The sequence below is a fragment of the Macaca fascicularis genome, chromosome 11, assembly GCF_037993035.2.
Source record: "Macaca fascicularis isolate 582-1 chromosome 11, T2T-MFA8v1.1".
Lineage (NCBI taxonomy): Eukaryota > Metazoa > Chordata > Mammalia > Primates > Cercopithecidae > Macaca > Macaca fascicularis.
The window spans coordinates 109,099,261-109,123,339 of NC_088385.1; the positions used below are offsets into that span (position 1 = coordinate 109,099,261).

General features: G+C 40.1%; 2 protein-coding genes and 1 long non-coding RNA gene across 11 annotated transcripts in view; 2 read left to right on the forward strand and 1 right to left on the reverse strand.

Annotated features, from left to right (window-relative positions):
• Nucleotides 1-23,376, reverse strand: part of NUP37 (nucleoporin 37) — a 56,363-nt gene extending 32,987 nt beyond the window's left edge. For 2 of the 6 annotated variants that reach the window (XM_005572032.5, XM_005572031.4), the window contains exons 1-3: nucleotides 23,306-23,376; nucleotides 21,602-21,822; nucleotides 15,368-15,492 (exon numbers count right to left, since the gene is read on the reverse strand). In XM_005572032.5, coding sequence (XP_005572089.1) covers nucleotides 15,368-15,492; nucleotides 21,602-21,757 — 281 coding nt within the window. In that variant the 5' untranslated portion in view covers nucleotides 21,758-21,822; nucleotides 23,306-23,376. Of the gene's footprint in view, nucleotides 1-15,367; nucleotides 15,493-19,586; nucleotides 19,625-21,601; nucleotides 21,823-22,706 lie in introns of all 6 variants that reach the window. The other 4 variants (XM_074007635.1, XM_074007636.1, XM_015431452.3 and 1 more) reach the window with 4 other exon arrangements.
• On the forward strand, nucleotides 5,959-13,852 carry LOC135966313 (uncharacterized). The gene is made up of 2 exons (XR_010579550.2): nucleotides 5,959-6,202; nucleotides 11,579-13,852. It is a non-coding gene; the product is annotated as an uncharacterized lncRNA (long non-coding RNA).
• Nucleotides 23,377-23,433: 57 nt separating the features above from the next.
• PARPBP (PARP1 binding protein) overlaps nucleotides 23,434-24,079 on the forward strand; it is a 66,441-nt gene continuing 65,795 nt past the window's right edge. For all 4 annotated transcript variants that reach the window (XM_005572034.4, XM_005572036.4, XM_065524719.1 and 1 more), the window contains exon 1: nucleotides 23,434-23,533. The gene's annotated coding sequence lies outside the window, so the exon portion shown is untranslated. The remainder of the gene's footprint in view (nucleotides 23,534-24,079) is intronic.

The following is a 24,079-nucleotide window of genomic DNA, read 5'->3' on the forward strand; positions in this document are numbered from 1 at the left end:
TGTAATCCCAGCTACTCTGGAGGCTGAGGCAGGAGAATCACTTGAACTTGGGAGGCTGAGGTTGCAGTGAGCCGAGATCACGCCAATGCACTCCAGCCTGGGTGACAGAGCGAGGCTCCCTCTCAAAAACAAAACAAAACAAAACAAAACAAAACAAAACAAAAAAAAAAAGTGTCCTCAAAAAGATAAGTCTATCTGCTAACCCCTGGTAACTATAAGTGCTGCTTTATTTGAAAATAGGGTTTTGCAAACATGATTAAATTAAAGGATACTGAGATGATCATCCTGGATCTAGGGTGGGCCCTAAATTTAACAATGAATGAAACACAAAAAAGGATAAACACAGAGGAGAAGGAGGTATGAAGGGTAAGAGATTGAAGTGATGCATCAACAAGGCAAAGAAAGTCAAGGACTCCTGGTCACCAACAGAATCTAGAAAACAGGCATGGAATGAATTCTCCCTTAGAGCCTAATAAACCAACCCCACTGAAAATGTGATTTTGAACATGTGCCTCCAGAACTGTGATAATAAATTTCTGTTGTTGTTTTAAGTTATCATGCTTGTGGTGATTTGTTATGGCAAGAGTGGGAAATAAATATACCCTCATAAATCGTATACAAATATATGACTGTTTCATTAAATTGCTTAACAGATGTTGAGTATCAAGTTATCCCCTAAAAATCTGCCATATTTTAACAAGATTTTCATTGGATTAACCATGTCAGCCTGGTAGTGGCTCTACTACTTTTTAGCTATGCAACTTGAAGATGGCATTTAACTACTCAGGGCTCAGTTTCCTCCTCAATAAAGTAAAGGAGACTGGATTAGTTTACTTCTAATGCCCTTTGTATTAATAAATGAAAGCACTCTATCAATCTCATTTTAAAATGCAAATGTACACGCTTATCATTACTGTCACTTAACCTAACGAATACCTATGTTTAATTAACAACGCATTATAAAAATAGGTGCTTTGATTTGGGACATAACAGGTCTGGCAAAAAGCAAAAAAAAACCAGGGAGAGCCAAAACCCAATCAGGTCCACTTTGTGGTCCTGATGGTGAAACTGGCCCAACTTCCCCACAGAACTAATGTTTACGGTTTGGGGATAATTACAGAGATTGACTCTCCTGTTCTTAAAGCCTGAAACTTTTATTTGTCTTCTCTGAGTTCCTTTCTCAGGAAACTGACCTTCAGGCCTCCCAGATAGTATAAAGGAACTGAAACTTACCAGATCATTGCAACTGGACAATGAGACACCAGACCCCTCATTTGTCATGATTGGTTCCTTACATCCTAGAAGTCCTGTCTTTCTACATGTAGTTACATTTCTTCCCTGCTGTATAAATCCCTAATTTTAGTGGGTTAGTGAGATGGATTTGAGACTTATCTCCCATCTCCTCAGCTGCAGCACCTGAATAAAGCCTTCTTCCCTTGCAATACTCGTTGTCTTAGTCACTGGCTTTCTGTGTGGTATGCAACAGGGCCTAGACCAATCCCTTGTGTTTTGGTAACAATGGCAACACGTTAAAAAAAAAAATCCCCTCCTATGCTGCATTTGGCATACACATGGAATGACAGGTTGCTAATGCCCAAGTTTTGATATCAGAATTTTGCCCACTTTAGTTCAAATTCCCCTATCTAGGCTAGTCAGCTTCCCTTTGGTTGACCTGTCAGTCCATCTCCCCAATCATTCTTCACACCTTTTACAAGTGGACAAGACAAGGAAAAAAAAGGGGAAAAGGAGGAGAAAGAAAAGGCCTAAGAAACACTGAAGAAATATGTGTCAGCTGTTAGGGGAAAAGTATGTTTCAAGTATGTTAATGGTAGACTCTGTCTCAAAAAAAAATGTGCACATGTACATTATGATATATATGCACAGTAATGTTCAAACAGCACATTCAGAACCCCAAACTGGAAATATAGTATTAATAGAATGCATAAACTGTCATAGACTCACAACGAAATACTACATAGTAATAAATAATTAGATCTACAAGTAGAAACATGGATGAATCTCATATATATAATGTGAAGTGAACAAAGCAGGACAAAAAAAATACATATAGTATTATTCTATTCATAAGAAAGTTCATAAGCAGGCAAAATTAAGCTATATTGCTCAGGGATGCAGCAGTAACTGATAAAACTACAAAAAAGCAAGGAGATAATTATCCTAATAAACATGAAACTGGGCCGGGCTCGGTGGCTCAAGCCTGTAATCCCAGCACTTTGGGAGGCCGAGACGGGTGGATCACGAGGTCAGGAGATCGAGACCATCCTGGCTAACACGGTGAAACCCCGTCTCTACTAAAAATACAAGAAAATTAGCCGGGCGAGGTGGTGGGCGCCTGTAGTCCCAGCTACTCGGGAGGCTGAGGCAGGAGAATGGCAGGAACCCAGGGGGGCGGAGCTTGCAATGAGCCGAGATCGCGCTACTGCACTCCAGCCTGGGGCACAGAGCAAGACTCCGTCTCAAAAAAAAAAAAAAAAAAAACAAAAAAAAAACATGAAACTGATAGCCTTTAAGGGGAAAGAAGAAGGTTGATTGGAGAAGGGCACACTGGCAACGTCAAGTGCTAGCAATGTCCTATCTCTTGACCTCTGTGATGATTACGTGAGTGTTTATAATAAACATGTTACAATGCACATACATACTCTGTGCTGGTTAATATTAAGTGTCAACTTGATTGGATTGAAAGATACAAAGTACTGATTCTGGGTGTATTCGGGTGTTTCTGGGTGTTGTCAGAAGAGATTAACATTTGAGTCAGTGGAGTGGGAGGGGAAGACCCACCCTCAGAAAGACACACCCACAATGTGGGTGGGCACGATCCAATTGGCTGCCAGCACAACTAGAAAAAACAGACAGATGGAGGGGGAAGGAGCTAACTTGCTAAGTCTTCCAGCCTTCATCTTTCTCCTGTGTTGGATGCTTCCTGCCCTCGAATATTAGACTCAAGTTCTTCAGCTTCTGGACTCGTAGGCTTACACCAGTGGTTTGTCAGGGGCTCTTGGGCCTTAGGCCACAGACTGAAGGCTGCACTGTTGGCCTTCCTACTTGTGAGGTTTTGGGACTCCAACTGGCTGCCTTGCTCCTCAGCTTGCAGACGCCTTATTGTGGGACTTCATCTTGTGATCATGTGAGTCAATACTCCTTAGTAAACTCTCCTTCATATATACACCTATCCTATTCATTCTGTCCCTCTAGAGAACCCTAATACGTACTATATGTATGTTTAAGCATGTATGCTATATTTTATACATGCAAATAAAGGGTAAGAAAAAAACTGTAAAACAAAGCTTATTCTACCTAATTCTTCTCCTTTGAATTTGTCCCATTAATATTTTGGGAATTCATTATTTCTTTGCTCATAGGAAACTCTACACAAATTTGCCACAATAGTATCACTCATGTTGAGGGTCTCCTTCAGTAGATTTCCTCAGTTATAACAAAACTTTGTTCAAAATGTCACCTCTAAAACAGATAAAAGCTATTTTGGAAGTTGTTAAAAGAAATATCCCAACTAAGAGGGTTTGTAAAGAGGTATTAATAGCAAAATGAGGCCAGGTTCAGTAAAAATGTCAGCAAACAAAGGAGTTACAGTAATCAAAGAATACTTACTTAAAAAGAAAATTAATAATCTTATTAGGATCTAAATAAAACCAAACAAACAAACCCAGAAAACTTTATGGCCAGCCTTGTGTTGCTCCACTTTTCTTTGAATCCTTGCTGTTTTAGGGATATTTAAGTCCTTCTTTAACTGAACCAGAAAATCTCAGAGAACTGAAATAAGATGAACAATGAATTCTCTGGCCACTGTAAAAGAAAAGCAAGTAGTGATGGAAAGAGTAGAAAGGCACGGGAGAAAGAGAATTTAAGGCAACTACATGCTAATGATAAGTCATCATAAAGGGTTTCTAAATGTAAGATAAAAATTAATGATGATAAGAGAGATGCTGAGTTATACCTTCGTCATGGTGACAGACTACTATTTATTTTAGAATACTATAAAAAAGTAAAGTAAAAAAAGTATAGAGAGTTACTCTAGTATAATCACAATTATGTACAATTATGTACAAAAATGAAAAGGGTATTGGGAGTACAGGTGGCATTCTTCTCCTTTTTATTTTCTGTGTTTTCTTTTATCTATTAAGCATTTATTATTTTATAATAATAATTTATTTGAAAACAAGATTGTGCTGTCATCTTGCTCTAAAAATAGTCAAAAATTAATGGCCTGCTAATGCTTTTCGAATTTGTTACTGATATTTGTACAGTTCCAAAAAGGACTTGAGACAGTTTACCAAAAAATAAGAAAAAACCAACCAAACAAAAACACCAACCAGAAATGATGAAACACAGCAAATTCACTAAAAAGAGGACAGGAAAACAAGTACCAAGCAACAAGGAGAGTATAGAATACAACAGCTGAATATCTAGATTAAAGTATCACAAAACTTAAAACCAAGGGAAAAAGACTGTTTCCACAGCTTTCAAGATGTAAAGAATCAGAGACTTGTTCTTTTTTAGGTCTAGATATTGTTACCACTTTCTTTTAATATAAAAGGAAACTAACAGCACACCAGCTGCTGGCAATGACATTACGTATGCTGACAAATGCTATTGTGTAGATTATTCAAAACTAAGTTAGCTAAATATCGGTACAGGCTTCTAGGAAAAAACATGCAACATCTTCACAACCTATAAGAAATCACACAATGATTTCTAATAGAAGAAACGAATACGCCAAAAAAGAGTCAGCATCATCAGTCATCACGGAAATGTCATTGTGGCATCAACTAGAATGGCCAAAATTAAAAAGACAGGCTGGGCACAGTGGCTCATGCCTGTAATCCTAACACTTTGGGAGGTCAAGGTGGGTAAACTGCTTGAGCCTGGATGCTCGAGACCAGACTGGGCAACATGGCAAAACCCCATCACTGCAAAAAATACAAAAACTTAGCTGGGAGTGGTGGTGCATGCCTGTAGTTCCAGCTACTTGGGAGGCTGAGGTAAGAGGGAGGGTTGAGGCTGAGCCAAGGGAGGTTGAGGCTGCAGTGAGCTGTGATCACGGGTCTGGCTGTCAGCCTGGGTGACAGAGTGAGACCCTGTATTAAAAAAAAAAAGATTTGCAATAGTAAATATTGGAGAATAGGCCAGGTATGGTGGCTGATGCTGTCATAACAGCACTTTGGGAGGCTGAGGCAGGTGGATTGCCGGAGCTCAGGAGTTTGAGGCCAGCCTGGGCAACAGTTTGTAGGGACAGGCAAATCCCTGTCCCTACAAAAAATACCAAAATTAGCCAGGCATGATGATGGGCGCCTATAGTCCCGGCTACTCAGGAGGAGGCTGAGGTGGGAAGATGGTTTGAGCCTCGGAGGTAGAGACTGCAGTGAGTGGAGATGGTGCCACTGTACTCCAGCCTGGGCAATAGAGCCAGACCTTATCTCAAAATGAATGAATGAGTGTTGGAGAGTAGGAAGACCACCCTTAGATTATTGGGGAAAAGACAAAATGGTAGAGCCACTTTAGAAACAGGCACTTTCTTAAAATGTTAAACATACATCTACCCTGTGACTCAGCAATTCTACTCCTAAGATAAATTAAATCATATAACCACCTGTCCGGAGCTGCACGCCCCGGCCATAGCGAATAATAATTGAGGATTAAATGCCTGAGCTATATTCATTTCCACCCCACACCTTCTCCCTATCTTTGCCTTTTTCCCCCTGTACTAATACCTCATTAAAGATGGCGCTCTTCCTGCTTCTTCTTCACTCACTTTTCCCGCGCCCGGGAAAATTGTTACTTAATAGCGCAAGCGCAATATGACGTCCGACCGGAGAAACTGAAACTAACCTGGCCACGCCCTCGGCAATGAGATCATTTCCGCCTCAGCCCAACCCCTTCCCTTCCAAGTGTATATAAGGCAGTGCATTACCGCCATTAAACGAGACTTGATCAGAGCACTGTCTTGTCTCCATTTCTCGTGTCTCTTGTTCCCCAAATTCCCACCCCCTCCTCCAGGGCCTGCTCTGACTATCCCGTGGGCCGGGATACGTGGCGCCCGAACAGGGACCTGGAAACGAGGGACTCCGTGAGGAAGAGGACGCCAAAGGACGGTTGACCGCTAACGAAGACAAAAGGAGTCAAACTCTCCCGATCACCGCGGGAACCTGCCGCGTCAGGATCGAAGGTAAGTGACGCATCCGAAATGGGACAAGAATTAAGCCAACATCAAATATATGTAGGACAATTAAAAGAGGCTTTAAAGATACGAGGAGTAAAGGTTAAAGGTAATGATTTGTTTAAATTTTTTGATTTTGTAAAAGACACTTGCCCTTGGTTCCCACAGGAAGGAACTATTGATATTAAAAGATGGCGTAGAGTAGGGGATTGTTTGCAGGACTATTATAATACTTTTGGGCCAGAAAAAATTCCTGTAACCGCCTTCTCTTATTGGAACCTCATTAGAGATTTAATAGATAAGAAGGAGGCCGATCCGCAAGTCATGGCTGCGGTCGCTCAGACAGAGCATATTTTAAAGGTTAGCTCCGGCTCTAACCTCACGAAGCCTCCGCAAGATACGGAGGAAGATCTCATTTCCCTCGAAAGTGATCATGAGGAAATTAAGTCTCCTTCTGTAACAGATAAAGAAATACCACATGAAAACAAAACAAAAAAATACCCAATTTTACAGATGCTTCAAAAGGAGGAGGAAATTAATAAGCCTAATCAATTGGATATAAATTGGGATGATTTAGAGGAAGAGGCGGCTAAATATCACAACCCTGATTTGCCTCCCTTTACTTCATACCCACTCCCATATAATAAGACACATAATGAGGCTTCTGCGCCCATTGTTATGGCAGCAATAGATCCCAAAGAAGAATTAAAGCAAAAAATTGCTCAACTAGAAGAACAGATTAAACTTGAAGAGTTACATCAATCATTGATAATTAGGCTCCAAAAGCTAAAAACAGGAAATGAAAAAATACCTAACTCAGACGCTATGGAGGGTTCCTTGCGCCCACTTCAGCGGCCTGGACAACATGTTCCAAGAGGGGGGTTAGTTGCTAGCCGACATAGAGAAGACTCCTCCCCCAAAGACGTTTTTCCAGTCACGGAAACCATAGATGAACAGGGACAGGCTTGGAGGCATCATACTGGATTTGATTTTACTATTATAAAAGAGTTAAAGACTGCTGCCTCTCAGTATGGGGCTACTGCTCCATATACTCTTGCTATAGTGGAATCTGTAGCTGAGAATTGGCTCACTCCTACAGACTGGAATACCTTAGTCAGGGCAGTTCTTTCTGGGGGAGACCACTTAATTTGGAAGTCAGAGTTCTTTGAAAATTGTAGAGATACAGCTAAAAGAAATCAACAGGCAGGAAACGGTTGGGATTTTGATATGTTAACTGGTTCAGGTAATTATGCAGACACTCAGGCCCAAATGCAATATGACCCTGGACTGTTCTCACAAATCCAGGCTGCTGCTACAAAAGCCTGGAGAAAACTTCCCGTTAAAGGAGATCCAGGGGCCTCGCTCACAGCGGTTAAACAAGGACCTGATGAGCCATTTTCAGACTTTGTGCATAGACTTATGACCACGGCAGGTAGAATCTTTGGAAATGCAGAAACGGGTGTAGATTATGTTAAACAGTTAGCTTATGAAAATGCTAACCCCGCCTGCCAAGCGGCAATCAGACCTTATTGAAAGAAAACAGATTTAACAGGATACATTCGCCTTTGTTCAGATATTGGGCCCTCATATCAACAAGGCCTAGCAATGGCCGCCGCTTTTAGCGGCCAAACAGTAAGAGATTTCCTCATTAACAAAGGTAAAGATAAAGGGGGATGTTTTAGATGCGGTAAAAGGGGACACTTTGCAAAAGATTGCTGTGAAAACCAAAATAAGAGTCCAGAAGCAAAAATCCCAGGCCTTTGCCCAAGGTGTAAAAGAGGAAGGCACTGGGCAAACGAATATAAATCTAAAGCTGACAGTCAAGGAAATCCTTTACCCCCCAGGCAGGGAAACGGGATGAGGGGCCAGCCTCAGGCCCCGAAACAAGCATATGGGGCAGTCAGCTTTGTTCCAGCCAGCAACAGCAATCCATTTCAAAACTTAGTAGAGCAACCCCAGGAAGTGCAGGATTGGACCTCAGTTCCACCTCCCACACAATACTAACACCTGAAATGGGACCGCAAACCTTAAATACCGGAATATATGGACCCTTACCACCTAACACTTTTGGGCTACTTTTAGGAAGAAGTAGTGTCACCATGAGAGGCTTACAAGTCCTCCCTGGAGTTATTGATAATGATTATGAAGGAGAAATTAAAATTATGGCCAGAGCTATTGATAGTATTATTACTATCCCTCAAGGAGTTATAATAGCTCAGTTACTCCTGCTACCTTTGGTTAAAACAGATAATAATATCCAATACTCTAATAGAAATATAAAAGGTTTCGGATCATCAGATATATATTGGGTGCAACCAATTACAAATCAAAAACCCTCTCTAACCTTATGGTTAGACGGGAAGGCATTCACTGGACTAATAGACACAGGGGCTGATGTAACTATCATTAAACAAGAAGATTGGCCCTCTCATTGGTCTACCACAGAAACTTTAACTCACTTGAGAGGAACTGGACAAAGCAGTAATCCTAAACAAAGTTCTAAATACCTAACATGGACAGATAAAGAAAACAATTCAGGCCTCATTAAGCCATTTGTCATCCCTTACCTACCTGTTAACCTTTGGGGGCGAGATCTACTCTCTCAAATGAAAATTATAATGTGTAGTCCAAATGATATAGTTACTGCACAAATGTTAACTCAAGGATACACCCCTGGTAAAGGTCTTGGTAAAAGAGAGAACGGTATCCCACAGCCTATACTGGTTTCAGGACAACTTGATAAAAAGGGGTTTGGAAATTTTTAGCTCAGGCCACTGACATACCTGCACCCCAAAGGTGCGCTGACCCCATTACTTGGAAGTCAGATGAGCCCGTTTGGGTTGATCAGTGGCCTTTACTCAATGATAAACTAAGTGCTGCCCAACAGTTAGTGCAGGAACAACTAGCAGCAGGACATATTGAGGAAAGTAATTCCCCTTGGAATACACCTATTTTTGTTATTAAAAAGAAGTCTGGTAAATGGAGACTCTTACAAGATTTAAGAGCAGTAAATATCACTATGATCCTTATGGGTGCCTTACAACCAGGATTGCCTTCACCGGTTGCGATTCCTCAAAAATATTTTAAAATCATTATTGACCTTAAAGATTGCTTTTTTACAATTCCCCTTCACCCTGCTGACCAGAAAAGATTTGCCTTTAGTCTTCCATCTACAAATTTTAAACAACCAATGAAGCGCTATCAATGGAAAGTCTTACCTCAGGGTATGGCCAATAGTCCTACCTTGTGTCAAAAATATGTAGCTGCCGCTATAGAGCCAGTCAGAAAAACATGGGCACAAATGTATATTATACATTATATGGATGATATTTTAATAGCAGGAGAAATTGGCGAACAAGTCTTACAGTGCTTCGCCCAACTCAAACAAGAGTTAACAGCAGCCGGACTACAAATAGCCCCAGAAAAGGTACAATTACAAGATCCATATACTTATCTTGGTTTCCAGATTAATGGACCCAAAATCATTAATCAAAAGGCCGTTATACGTCGTGATCATTTAAAAACTTTAAATGATTTCCAAAAATTACTGGGAAACATAAATTGGCTTCGACCGTACTTAAAGCTCACCACAGGAGAGTTAAAACCTCTTTTCGATATATTAAAAGGAGACTCTAATCCAAAATCCCCCAGGTCCATTACTAAAGAAGCATTAATAACACTCCAACAGGTAGAACATGCCATTGCAACACAATTTGTTACCGGTATTGATTATTCTCAGCCATTAATATTCCTTATTTTTAACACAACAATAACCCCTACTGGCCTATTTTGGCAGAACAATCCCATTATGTGGGTACACCTGCCCTCCTCCCCTAAAAAGGTTTTGTTGCCTTATTATGATGCCATAGCTGATCTAATTATCTTGGGAAGAGAAAACAGTAGAAAATACTTTGGAATAGAACCCTCTACCATTATACAGCCCTACACTCAATCACGCATCCATTGGCTGTTACAAAATACGGAAGCCTGGCCAATTGCTTGCGCTTCTTATACTGGCGCGATTGACAACCATTATCCACCTAACAAACTTATTCAATTTTGTAAACTTCATGCGTTTGTATTTCCCCATATTACCAGTAAAGAACCTCTCAATGACGCATTACTAATTTTCACTGATGGATCTTCCACAGGACTTGCCGCTTACACTTACAATAATGTAGTCGTTAAATTCCAGACCACTTATACATCAGCTCAGCTGGTCGAATTGCAAGCTATAATTGCAGCACTATCAGCTTTTCCTTGTCAGCCACTTAACATTTATACAGACAGCGCCTACCTGGCTCATTCAATACCCCTCTTAGAGACCGTGTCTCAAATTAAACATATTTCAGACACAGCTAACCTATTTTTACAATGTCAACAACTTATCCGAAAAAGGACTACTCCCTTTTTTCTTGGGCATATTAGAGCACATTCAGGATTACCGGGACCTCTAACACAAGGTAACGCAACAGCTGACACGGCAACAAAAACCATGGCCACAGTCACTACAGACAATTTGCAACAAGCGCAAAAAGCACATGCCTTACATCATTTAAACACCCAAACCTTAAGACTTATGTTTAAACTTACCAGAGAACAAGCTCGACAAATAGTTAAACAATGCGCCAACTGCATAACATATTTACCTGTTCCCCATCTAGGAGTTAACCCCTGAGGACTCATCCCCAACGAAATTTGGCAAATGGACGTTACTCACCACTTAGAATTCGGTCAACTAAAATATATCCATGTATGCAGAGACACCTATAGTGGATTCATCAGTGCAACTCTCCAAACAGGAGAGGCCACCAAACATGTCATAGCTCATTTATTACACTGCTTTTCTATTTTAGGAATACCCAAACAAATCAAAACAGATAATGGCCCCGGTTATATATCCAAAACCTTCTTACAATTTTGTAATACCCTACAAATTAAACATACCACAGGCATTCCCTATAATCCCCAAGGACAAGGTATAGTAGAAAGAGCTCATCTGTCATTAAAAACTATTATCACAAAATTAAAAGGGGGGAGCTGGTACCCCGTGAAGGGTACCCCCAGAAACATACTCAATCATGCCCTGTTTATCCTTAATTTTTTAAATTTGGACAGTCATGGAAAATCGGCTGCCGACCGTTTCTGGCATCCTGAATCTCAAAAACAGTTTGCAATGGTAAAATGGAAAGATCCACTTGATAGTTCATGGCATGGCCCCGATCCAGTTTTAATTTGGGGAAGAGGCTCAGTATGCATCTTCTCACAAAAAAATGATGCAGCCAGATGGCTGCCTGAAAGATTGGTAAGACAACTAAATCATAACCATTGTCAGTCCAGGGAAGATAAATCTCCCTGAGAAGTTCTTTCCTTCTTGTTTTTCAGAAAATGAAGCCTAACATGAAATTCCTTTGGAGAATAATCGCTCTATACAACATAGTGACAGTCTATGCAGGTTTTGGTGACCCTCGTAAGGCAAAAGAATTATTACGAAAACAATACGGCCAGCCTTGTGACTGCAGAGGGGGACAAATATCTGAACCTCCGTCAGATAGAATCACCCAGGTGACCTGCACGGGCAAGACAGCTTACCTAATGCCAAACCAGTTATGGAAATGTAAGTCTACCCCAAGAGATACCTCACCTAGCGGGCCGCTCCTAGAATGCCCTTGTAGCTCTTTCCAATCTTCTGTACATAGTTCCTGTTATACCTCCTATCAACAATGCAAATCAGGCAATAGAACATATTATACGGCCACGTTACTAAAAACACAAACTGGAGGCATCAATGACGTACAAGTATTAGGATCCACTAATAAACTTGTACAATCTCCTTGTAACGGCCAAAAAGGAAAGCCTGTTTGTTGGAGCACTACCACCCCCATTCACATTTCTGATGGAGGAGGCCCATTAGATATTATAAGAATTAAAACCGTCCAGAAAAAATTAGAAGAAATTCATAAAGCTCCATATCCTGAACTTCAATATCACCCTTTAGCCCTGCCTGAGCTTAGAGATAATTTTAGGCTCGATGCCCAAACCTTTGATATCCTCAATGCTACTTACAATTTACTTCAAATGTCCAATACAAGCCTGGCCCATGATTGTTGGCTTTGTCTTAAAATGGGCCCCCCTATTCCTCCAGCCATACCTAAACTTTCATTGCCCTATGTCAATTACTCAAATGAATCCTTAGTAAATAATTCCTGTCCTATTACCCCCCACCCTTAGTTCAACCGATGACGTTTTCTAATTCCTCTTGCCTCTTTTCACCATCATATAATAACACTAAAGAAATTGATTTAGGCTATGTTGTGTTTGGCAACTGTACTTCCATAATCAATGCCACCAACCCTTTGTGTGCTATAAATGGCTCGGTTTTCGTTTGTGGAAACAACATGGCATATACGTATCTACCTACAAATTGGACAGGGCTTTGTGTTCTGGCCACTCTTCTCCCCGACATTGATATCATCCCTGGAGATGAACCTATCCCCATCCCCGCTATTGAACATTTTATTTATAGACCGAAACGAGCCATACAATTTATTCCCTTGTTGGCTGGACTAGGAATCACCACTGCTTTTACTACAGGAGCCACAGGCCTAGGAGTCTCACTAACCCAATATACTAAATTATCCAATCAATTAATCTCAGATGTACAGACCTTATCCAGTACTATACAAGATTTACAAGACCAAGTAGACTCGTTAGCTGAAGTAGTTCTCCAGAATAGAAGAGGTCTAGATTTGTTAACGGCAGAACAGGGAGGGATATGTTTGGCCTTACAGGAAAAGTGCTGTTTTTACGCCAACAAATCCGGAATCGTCAGAGATAAGATAAAAACTTTGCAAGAAGAACTAGAAAAGCGCAGAAAAGGCTTGGCCGCCAATCCACTATGGACTGGACTCGATGGACTTCTCCCCTATCTCCTGCCATTTCTTGGTCCTTTACTCACTCTTTTACTCTTCCTCACTCTCGGGCCTATAATCCTTAATAAGCTTATGGCATTTGTCAGACAACAAATTGAGGCCTTCCAGGCCAAACCTATACAGGTCCATTATCATCGCCTTGAGATGACTGAAAATGGTGAGTCTTATTTACCTTAATAAGACCACCTCCCCTGTGTGCTGAACTGGACAGTCAATGACGGGTAAGAGGACACTATCTCCATCGGAGCCTAAGACAGGAGGGCCGCCCTTGCTGCTGCCTTATCCCATGACGGGCCTAGAAGGTGAGGGTGAGTTGACCCAACCTAAGACAGGCGCAGTTCCCGAGGGGTTTTCTTATCATAAAAATATAAAAAGGGGGACCTGTCCGGAGCTGCACGCCCCGGCCATAGCGAATAATAATTGAGGATTAAACGCCTGAGCTATATTCATTTCCACCCCACACCTTCTCCCTATCTTTGCCTTTTTTCCCCTGTACTAATACCTCATTAAAGATGGCGCTCTTCCTGCTTCTTCTTCACTCACTTTTCCCGCGCCCGGGAAAATTGTTACTTAATAGCGCAAGCGCAATATGACCTCCGACCGGAGAAACCGAAACTAACCTGGCCACGCCCTCGGCAATGAGATCATTTCCGCCTCAGCCCAACCCCTTCCCTTCCAAGTGTATATAAGGCAGTGCATTACCGCCATTAAACGAGACTTGATCAGAGCACTGTCTTGTCTCCATTTCTCGTGTCTCTTGTTCCCCAAATTCCCACCCCCTCCTCCAGGGCCTGCTCTGACTATCCCGTGGGCCGGGAACCACCCAAAGCAGTATTCAGCAAAAAATAATAACTAAAGTCTGGAAACTATATTGGTACCCACTTATAGAAGAATGAATAAACAGACTATGGTCTATTGATACACTGCAATGAAGTACTACTTAAAAAGCACTGGTACACATAACAATGTGTAAAAATTGCAAAAACAAGCCAGACACAAAAAACATTCTGTATGATTCCACTTACATGAAGTTCTAGAATAGGCAAAACTGATTTATGGTAATAGAAATCGGATCAATGGTTGCTTCTGTAGGGAGTGGGGTACAATGATTAACTGGGAAGAAATATGAAGAAACTTTCTTGGGTGACAGAAACACTGTGCATGAATAGGGTGTGGGTTATACAAGAATATGCATTTGTCAAAACTGATCAAACTGTACCCTTAACAGCTAAGAATATCAGAGTATCTAAATTATCCCTTAATTTAAAAAATGAAGTTAGCTTAATAGTTGATAACTTTTAGTTCCTAAGAACTGTTTACTAAAAAAGACACATCTTTTAGATTTGACATTTGTAGGAGGCAAGGCTAGTGTTTTGTAACAGATCTTAAATAACCTAACACATTCTTGCCCCTGTAAAGAGGGTTTCAGCAGGCATTGCTAGGATTTTTTCTCAGAAAACCATCATTCTTTTTAAACACTTTCACAAAAACTGAAGTCCAAGGACCAGAACTACAGATTTATATACTGTTAGACAAGAAAATGTGATCTTGGCCTATGTGTGGGGAAGGAAAGCTCATTAACATCTCAACTACATTTAGTAATTTTAAGAGTTGTACTTTCAATTAAGTTGTAAATTCAGTGAACAATCTGTAAAGACCTTGATTCAGATGAATCTCACGTAAAAAGCTTTTTTTTTTTTTTTTTTTTTTTTTTTTTTTGAGGCGGAGTCTCGCTCTGTCGCCCAGGCTGGAGTGCAGTGGCGTGATCTCGGCTCACTGCAAGCTCCGCCTCCCGGGTTCCCGCCATTCTCCTGCCTCAGCCTCCTGAGTAGCTGGGACTACAGGCGCCGCCACCACGCCCGGCTAATTTTTTTGTATTTTTAGTGGAGACGGGGTTTCATTGTGTTAGCCAGGATGGTCTCGATCTCCTGACCTCGTGATCCGCCCGTCTCGGCCTCCCAAAGTGCTGGGATTACAGGCTTGAGCCACCGCGCCCGGCCGTAAAAAGCTTTGTAGTTTGACTCAAACACATGGTCAAAGAATCACAGTCATGGCTGTATCTTTAAATTACAAATTCAGATGATAAGCCTAAATTATTAAGTAGTAGCAAGTATCAAAATATCTAATATCTTGGGTTGTGGAAAATGGAAATGAAGAAAAAAGTATCTATGATCAGACTTCAGATCATGTAACACAATCAAAGTACACTAGTAAAGAATGCATTTGGTACTGTTAAACTTACTTGATTACTGGAGGCAGTGAATCAAGTCTAGTCTCTGGGCTCCAAGCTATGCCATCGACCCTGACTCCATGGTGAAATGTTCGAAGTGTTTTATACTGAATGCCTTCAACGTCTGCTTCTTCTTCCTAAGCATACACAGTAAATGTTTTAGTAAGTAATGAGAACAAACAATATTCTGTATTTCATTATAATGAATTTATCAGAAGGTTATGTTTATGCTTTTGAAAAGTTCAAAAGCAAATTACATATTAAGATTTAACCAGTTCATTGAATTTAAAAAAAAAATCCAAAGTTGTCTAGGCCTCACAAAATAACTCTCTAAGGCAACTAGAAACAAACAGTAAATATGTTCCACTTTATCTTAGGAGGCATTTCATACTAAGTTCAATGAAAAGGGACTGCTTGGTCAGGTGTGTTGGCTCACGTCTATAATCCCAACACTTTGCAAGGCTGAGGTGGAAGGATTGCTGGAGCTCAGGAGTCTTAGACCAGACTGGGCAACATAGTGAGACCTGTCTCTACTTTATAAAAAAAGAAAACAAAGAAAATGGAATGCTCTAAAGAATCAAAATATTCTAGGTAAATGAATTACCAGAACCGGATTATCTACTGACAATATTAAAAAAAATACACTGAACATTTTGATTACATGGAAAATACCTTGGGACCTCATAAAGATCTCAAAGTCTTTATAATCAGTGTCAACGATGTTCATGTAGTGTTACATGTGGCATTATATGTGTGCAAGATGCTACAAATAATTCATCTGGACTATTACAGTCTATGAATAGTGAATATGTAAGAAATAATCTGGTTAGTTTTAGATATTTGATTCTGGGAATAAATGCTTAATAAAGTTGGCTTATTTATCTAGTTCAGCCCTACTAGAATGATTTCAGTTTATCTTCATGGGAAGGTGAGAAAAAAAATCAACTTTAAAAGTCAAGCCATCCATCGCTGGCAATGGGGACAATAACCTGAAAAGTTCTCCCATTACAACATTGCAAAAATTCAAATACAGACAAGCAAACAACTACCAAGGTATGCAGCTGTTATAAGGGCATCTGCCTACATGCAATGATTTAAAGCTTCAGTTTGCAAGAGAGAGGAGACAAATCCTAGTGCCAGGACAAGGAAGGATGCCAGATGAGAGATCTCTGCATAGATCCAGGGCCCTTAAGGGGGAAGCAGGAAAAAACAGACAAACAAAAAGAAAACCCTGCCATGCAAAATACCTACCATGAGTAAGGGAAGGATACTTAGGGGGCCTCAAAAGAATTGCTAATGTTCCTTTTCTTAAAATAGGCAGCAGGTATATAGGGATTCATCTTATTATTCTTTATGCCTTTATGGATAACACATATTTTCTAAGCATTAAAATACTGCTCAGCACCATAGGAAAGGTAAAAAAGAAAAAAAATGATAAAAAAATTTTTGCAATTTTAAAAATAAGTATATCATTGTTCTGTTATTTAAATCAATACCCGAACTGGGTCTAGAGACTAACGCCAAATTTTCATGACAAATTTGTCCAAGAAATCTTGTGTGTTAACTACAGTTATTTTTAGTATCAGGGAAAAAAATCTAGCAGGTGAAACTTGATATTTAATGAAATACGTATGTCTATATTGATAGGAATTACTTGAAGGCCTGATCTAAGAATCCCATTCACCCAGAATCTAAATGCAAAGTTTTATAATGTATACTCGAATGAAATTCAAGTAGATATACTGATTTTTCCAGGATAGCCTATGGAATCCTAGTAAAGTCATTTCACAAACATACTACACATCTTTCTCTGTATAATTCAGATACCCTTTGAAAATAACTTCAAATTTCAGGTGAACTTAAAGTTAACAGCAAAAAGTTTTTCCATAAATGAAAGAATAGAAATACACATATCAAGGAAAGAAAAACACTGTCAAATTTTACTACTTCGTAATTTGTGTGTATAATAGTTGTATAGCTAACAGCCAGATATGCCAAGACAGCAGCCACTAAGCAATTTTAAAATAAGTTTAGAAGCCTAATCATAGCTGACTTCACAGTTTGGATTACATCTATTTTTCCAAACTTGACAAATCAGTCTCTTAAAAATGAAGTTTTTACATGTAAATACACATCATCTTGCTACTGTAACAATATTATTGAAAATCAGGTCCTATAATTTGTTACCCAAATCACATACAGGATTACTGGGTGGTCATGGGGATAAAGAAATCCCAGGGACTGTATAGCCTGGGCTTTTTATATTGCCAGTGAAACCTTTTTTCCTGGCAGCACTGTTTGCCACTAAGCCAACTAAAAGGCCAGGGTGTGTGTGTGGTATAGGCAGAGACAAATGCTATTTTGGATTTAGTTTGGGGTGTAAGCAGAATTGTATAGGCAGGAAATTAAGACACTTTGGAAAACTTGCTATAATACAAATGATTACACAAGGCTTCAGTATATTTGAGGTTGGGGCAAAGCCAGGTTGATGGAAGTGCTATTATAAGGTTTGAAACTGGCAGGCCCTCCTACCACACCCATTTAAGGCCAAATACAGAATTTCAGTTAGTCAAGACTATGAAGTTTCTCTAGTTCAATTCTTTCCCCTAATGCTTGAATCCCTAGGAGAGCATCTGAGTTTACACAACCCCTCTCTCTGAACATTTCCAGTGAGAGGGAACTAGCTACTTCTTTGGAAAGTTTATTCAATTGGGGAATAACTAATTATTAGAAGAGTTCTTAACGTTAAGCCAAAATCTGTTTCCATGTAAATTCTACTCATTATTCCATGTTCCATCTCTGGAACCACACCAAGTCAGTCTAAATTAACGATGGAAAGTATTTGGCCATAGTTGATCTCCTCTAGGTGAAGACACACTAAGCAGCGGATTCAGCCTCAGACTGAAAGCATTATAAGCAACAACTCTGTCCACTCAAATAGAGTGACAAATAACATAAAATCCATTTACCATTCTGAGTCTAATACCTCTTTCACAGTTTTAAACATTTAGATACTACCCTGAAATTTGTATTAAAATATATTATCTCCTCTGAATCATAACATACTGCTGAGAACTAAAGAGTATTATTATTATATTAAAGATTATTGTCAATTTACAGAGGAAAATGCAGAGAGAACTGTGCTGTCTGATATGGTAGCCACTAGCCATACAGGACCTTACGAAGCACGTGAAATGTGGCTAGTTCTACTTGACACGTGTACACTTTAAAAAGTGTAAAATACATAGCAGATTTCTAAGTCTATTCAAGGGGTCTTCATTAGTGAATTGAGGCCTCTAGTAGAACTTGGACGAGAACACTGATTTAGGCAAGCATACATGTTCATGCTCCTCTGCCCTTTAACAAAGGTTTTTATAGCAGTTTTCTTATTGCTCTGCTTTATATTTAAATATTTCCTTAAGGATACGGTCCTTGCTTTTTTCATGTCTTGGCACCCAGTATGCACTTAAGGAATATCTGACAAATACATGACACCAGTTAACAGTACTATCGTGCAGAAGCTCATATGTCCATCATAATCAAAGGGACAGCATGAGATTCTGAAAAATGCTTTGCTGAAATTCAAATTCACTATATCTACAACGTTTTCTAAATAGCCTTAAAATAAGGATTATCTTTCTGACAGGAATGTGGAAATCTTTCCACTTAATTTACCTTTACTTAGTTTTCTCTCAAGACAAGAGGTATGAAACTGGGTGCAATGGAACTTGAAGGTTCTAGGATAACAGAATAGTAATAATGTTTAACAGTGTTTAGCTAGATAAAAAATAACTTCAAAGAAAAGCAGTAATTTATTTTGAAATGGACTTACTTAATTGTATTTCCAATGTCTGGTGCAGAATATAATTTGTGTTTACTATTGTCCAAATTAATAAAAATCTAATTTTTTCCTTAGTAATTTGGGCATGAGACCTACATTGCTAATCTCACAGGTATGAGGGTCAACTGAGACAATACATGTGACCATAAAACATAACAGAACACAAATGTTTATACTAGTTCTTTTTTCTCACGTTGTCATTTTCCTTCTTTCTCCCATCTTCTCCCTCTCTCATCTTTGCCTTTCTCTTTTCCTAATTTGTTCTCCATTGACTTTCTCTCTCAACATTTCTTAATCATAAATGAGAGATAAACATTTTTCAGTGTTTTTGAATACAATTTTATGTTCAGTTATTAATTTTAGAAGTAATGAAGTAAAAATTAGTTTTACCTGTAGGAGGCTGCTTTACTCTTTTGTGCATTGGTGGCCTGCATTAGAGAAATGGTTTTTCCTCAGTCTTTTTCAAGTATGTAACATTGTTTTAATCATATAACTTTTTATGATCCTAAACCATGTCCATGTAAGTGAGGCTGAGGGTCATATTTAGTCTAAAAGGTAGTAATTTCTACCCCCCCACCCAAAGAGACAGTATGAAATAGCCTAGGAGCTGTCATATTCTACTCAGACAGCAACAAACTGAAACTTTTAATTCATACTTCCTCTTAAATATGACTATATTCTATTTTGTAAAGCTTTATATATTTATTGTGCTATAAAATGCCAAATTACATTTCTGATGTCACAATACTGTAAGATTCAGAATTGCCGCTGGGCATGATGGCTCACGCCTGCAATCCCAGCACTTTGGGAAGCTGAGGCAGGCGGATCACGAGGTCAGGAGTTCAAGACCAGCCTGACCAACATGGTGAAACCCTGTCTCTACTAAAAATACAAAAAAGTTAGCTGGGCATGATGGCACGCACCTGTAATCCCAGCTACTCAGGAGGCTGAGGCAGGATAATCGCTTGAAGTCAGGAGGCAGAGGTTGCAGTGAGCAGAGATCGCACCACTGCACTCCAACCTGGGTGACACAGCAAGACTCCATATCAAAAAAAAAAAAAAAAAGATACAGAATTGCCTTTTCAGTAAAGGAGGAAATAACATTTATAATGATATAATATCACTTTAGTGATAGTTATTTTAAACCTTAGAAAATTGGACACTTCCAAATTACCGTATTAATTATAATTTGAGAAATACAGTTCTATTAATAATATTCTGATAGGCCAGGAAGGGTGGCTCACACCTGTAATCCCAGCACTTTGGGAGGCCAAGGTGGGCAGATGACATGAGGTCTGGAGTTCAAGACCAGTCTGGCCAACATCATGAAACCCCCTACTAAAAATACAAAAATTAGCTGGGGGTGGTGGCGCATGCCTGTAATCCCAACTACTCAGGAGGCTGAGGCAGGAGAATCAATTGAACCCAGGAGATGAAGGCTGTAGTGAGCCAAGGTCACACCAGTGCACTCCAGCCTGGGCGACCAAGCAAGACTCTGTCTCAAAAATAATAATAATAATAAAAATAATAATATTCTGACAGACAAAAGATTAGCCAGATAGTCCTGACGCTTGAACCTTTGTTGTTCAAAGTCTCTCTTACATGTAAAACTAGTTTTCCTCTGCGAAAACATGGTTTATGTTCACCACAAAGCAATGTTACTTTGGTGATTAAATCTGAGAGTATTACCATTGCCCATATCAATGACAACTAAAACATATATATGGATCACAATGTTGTCAGATGCCCTCTCGGAATTTTACACATACTAAAATTTGAGCAGTTTTCCTCTTTTTTACAGGAGAGGCTAAATATCTTATTCAAGGTCTCATAGCTAGTAAGAAGTAAGTAAAGCAGGAGTAAACATGTAGGCATTCTAGTTCTAGAATTCACGCTCTTAATAGCGATGCTTAACTGCCTCCTCAATAAGACTCCATACTCTGCATACTTCAGATGCACAAAAAGTATGACAGCATACTAATAGGAAAGCTGAATATTATAAAAGCTATAAAATCTCCTGGAAGATCATTTTCCAGGCTCTCAATATTAGCTGGTTTCGTATGTCAAAGCAGGATGTAGAAAAACCGTAATTAATTGGATCTCATTTATATTGTTTTTTTCCTGTACATACCATTGTTCAGTTAATCATAGCCTTCAGTTATCAGAATATTCCATTAATGATCATGAAGCAAAAGAGAAGCCTCATACTATTCTTTTTCACTATCTATATAATGTTTACATAAATCTCAGGCACATATAACTGGGAACATCTTTCTCTATGGGCGTTATCTTTTTTTTTTTAACATTCAAACTCAATATACTTTCAAAGTTTAGATTTGGTTTGTGTAAGTTCTCTTATCAGTGAAATATGTTCACTGTCATTCGGTGCAGTTTTGTAGACTAACCTGAAACGTACACGTGCCAATGACCACATAATTATTGCCACCATATGCAATTAGGTTTCCTGAATCCCCATTCTCAAAGGGATTAAATTCTACCACATGCACATAATCTTCACAATCCACAGTGTAGGCAGCATTTCTTGAGGCATCTTGCTTCATCTTGTATGTCAAAATTCAAGCAGTTGTGAAAATTAAATAGCCTTCTACTGGACAAGGTCACGAAACTGTGGATTACAGCACAGGTACAATTAGAATGGTTGAAGTGTTAGTCATTAAACAAATGCATCAAAATAAGGTTGTGGTGTTACAATGAGACAGAAAGCTCAAAAGAAACATTTAAAGTCCTTATCAAGGGACAGAAACTGAAGGAAAAATATTAAATCTAGTTATTAATGGTTCCACATTGGCTCTACAGCTTTTTCCCGTATCTGTGATTCTAGCAGACAAAAACACCATAAAGTTCTGTTTAGATTATCTAAAACAAAAAGTATTCCATCTGAAGATGGAATCATTTTAATAGCAAATATGTTAATAAAAATAACCTTTATGAACCACTATTTGCAGGTGCCACATTAAGGATTTCACTGACATGACCACATCTAGTATCTGTACAAATCTAAAGGCAGGTACTACCTCTGGTCTCCATTTTGCAGATGGAGAAACTGTAGCTTCAGTAGGTTAACTAACTTGCCAAGCTTGTAAGCAGGGCCAGGATTTGGAAGACTTCATTGTGTGTGGAGAACCAGTGCTAATGAAGAAAAAAACAGCCTTCTGGCTTAAAGGAGACCACAATTTAGCGATAGTTATGACTCAACGTGAAAAGGGCTACAATATAAACAGATACAAAATACAGGATCTGTTGTAAGGAGTGCCAAAATTTGTGATACAAAATAATGTTCGGGGGGTTGGGGGAAGGGAGAGCATCAGGATAAATAGCTAATGCATGTGGAGCTTAATACTTAGGTGATGGGTTGACAAGCGCAGTAAACCACCATAGCACACGTTTACCTTTGTAATAAACCTACACGTCCCGCACACGTATCCCGGAACTTAAAATAAAATTTAAAATAGTAATATTCTTAAAACTAGGCACAAGACTTTAACTAACCGTCAGGGACTAGTGTGCACTCTCGAAGTAGCATTCCCACAGGAGAATTATGGGTTTTAGAGTTTTTGGTTTTTTAAAAAATTCGACACAAGCGTTGTCCTGAAAACAGACGGGCTCCGTAACAAACACATCAAGCATTTTAACAGTATCTACTGAAAATCAGATGAGTCCCACCTCGAGACGCTTATAAACTAGTAACCTTAGGAATGGACATCCGGGACTGAAAACTTGTTAAGGGTGACCAGCAAGTGTTAGGGACATGGAGGCAGAGAGGTATAGGAAGTGCAAGAGATTCGAGGTCAGGATATTGTGCAGTTCCCACACCTACTGCTCATTAAAGCAGTGCCCAGGGCCTCACCATACACATTCGGCAGGACTTGCCCCTGTAAAACTAGAAGGGCAGAGAAGAAGGGAGGGAACAAGATAACTCCCTGCAATGAGCCCCGACACCTCTCCCGGGCCAGGCGAGTTCCTCAAGACCCCGCTCCCACCTCCCGGGGCCCGAGGTGGGAAGGAAGAACTCCTGGGGATAGAATGGCAGGGCTGGGCGGCCGGCAGAAAAGCATCACGGCCTCTTGGACTCCCCGCTCGATACGCACCGCAGAGCGCCGGGAACCGACCACAGACAAGCCGGTCTTCGTTGGGGGCTGCTGCGACGCGCTCTGGCTCTGCTTCCGGGTCGGAGGGCGAGCACAGCGATTGGCTCCCGAGGTCTCCCGCGAGGTTTGAAATGTATTCAGCGGCGGCTGAGGCGGCCGCGGGAGGGCTGTCCTTGGGGGAACTTTCCGCAAGTTCGAGCGTACGTCTTCGGGTCTACCCCTAACCAGGTAAATCTCGCGTCTGCCCCACCCGCACTGTCGCATTTTTAAGTGATGTTTTAGGCTGTGGCTTTTGAGGGTGTTTTGCACTATAATACCCGGTCGTAGCAAAGTGCTGTGGGACCGAAGTATTATGGTGCAGTGACTTCGCGCTCGAGTCTGGTTGGGCCTGGGGGCTGTAGGTGGAGTTCACAGTATCTAGCGATGGAGCTGGAAGGTCCTGAGGGTTCGTCTGCAGCTTGGAAGACCGGCCGATAGAGGCCTGCTTAACTTCCATTAGTTAGGCAGGAAATCAGGATTCTAGTCCCACTATGCACGCAGACTCCAATTCCTCAACTTTCTCCTACTCCTGATTAGTTACAGCTTCCCAAGGAACCTTTGGCACTTGCACTCTAACACTGATAATGATGTTGAGTGCAGTTTTTTAAATGAGCACCTACTAAATGCCTGGCAGTAGGTGGGTTGTGTACTCGTTGCACTGACGTCTCATTCTGTGAGGTCGGAATTCCCTTCCTGGTTTTGCAGGTGAAGAAACTTGTGCTCATTAGAGATTTT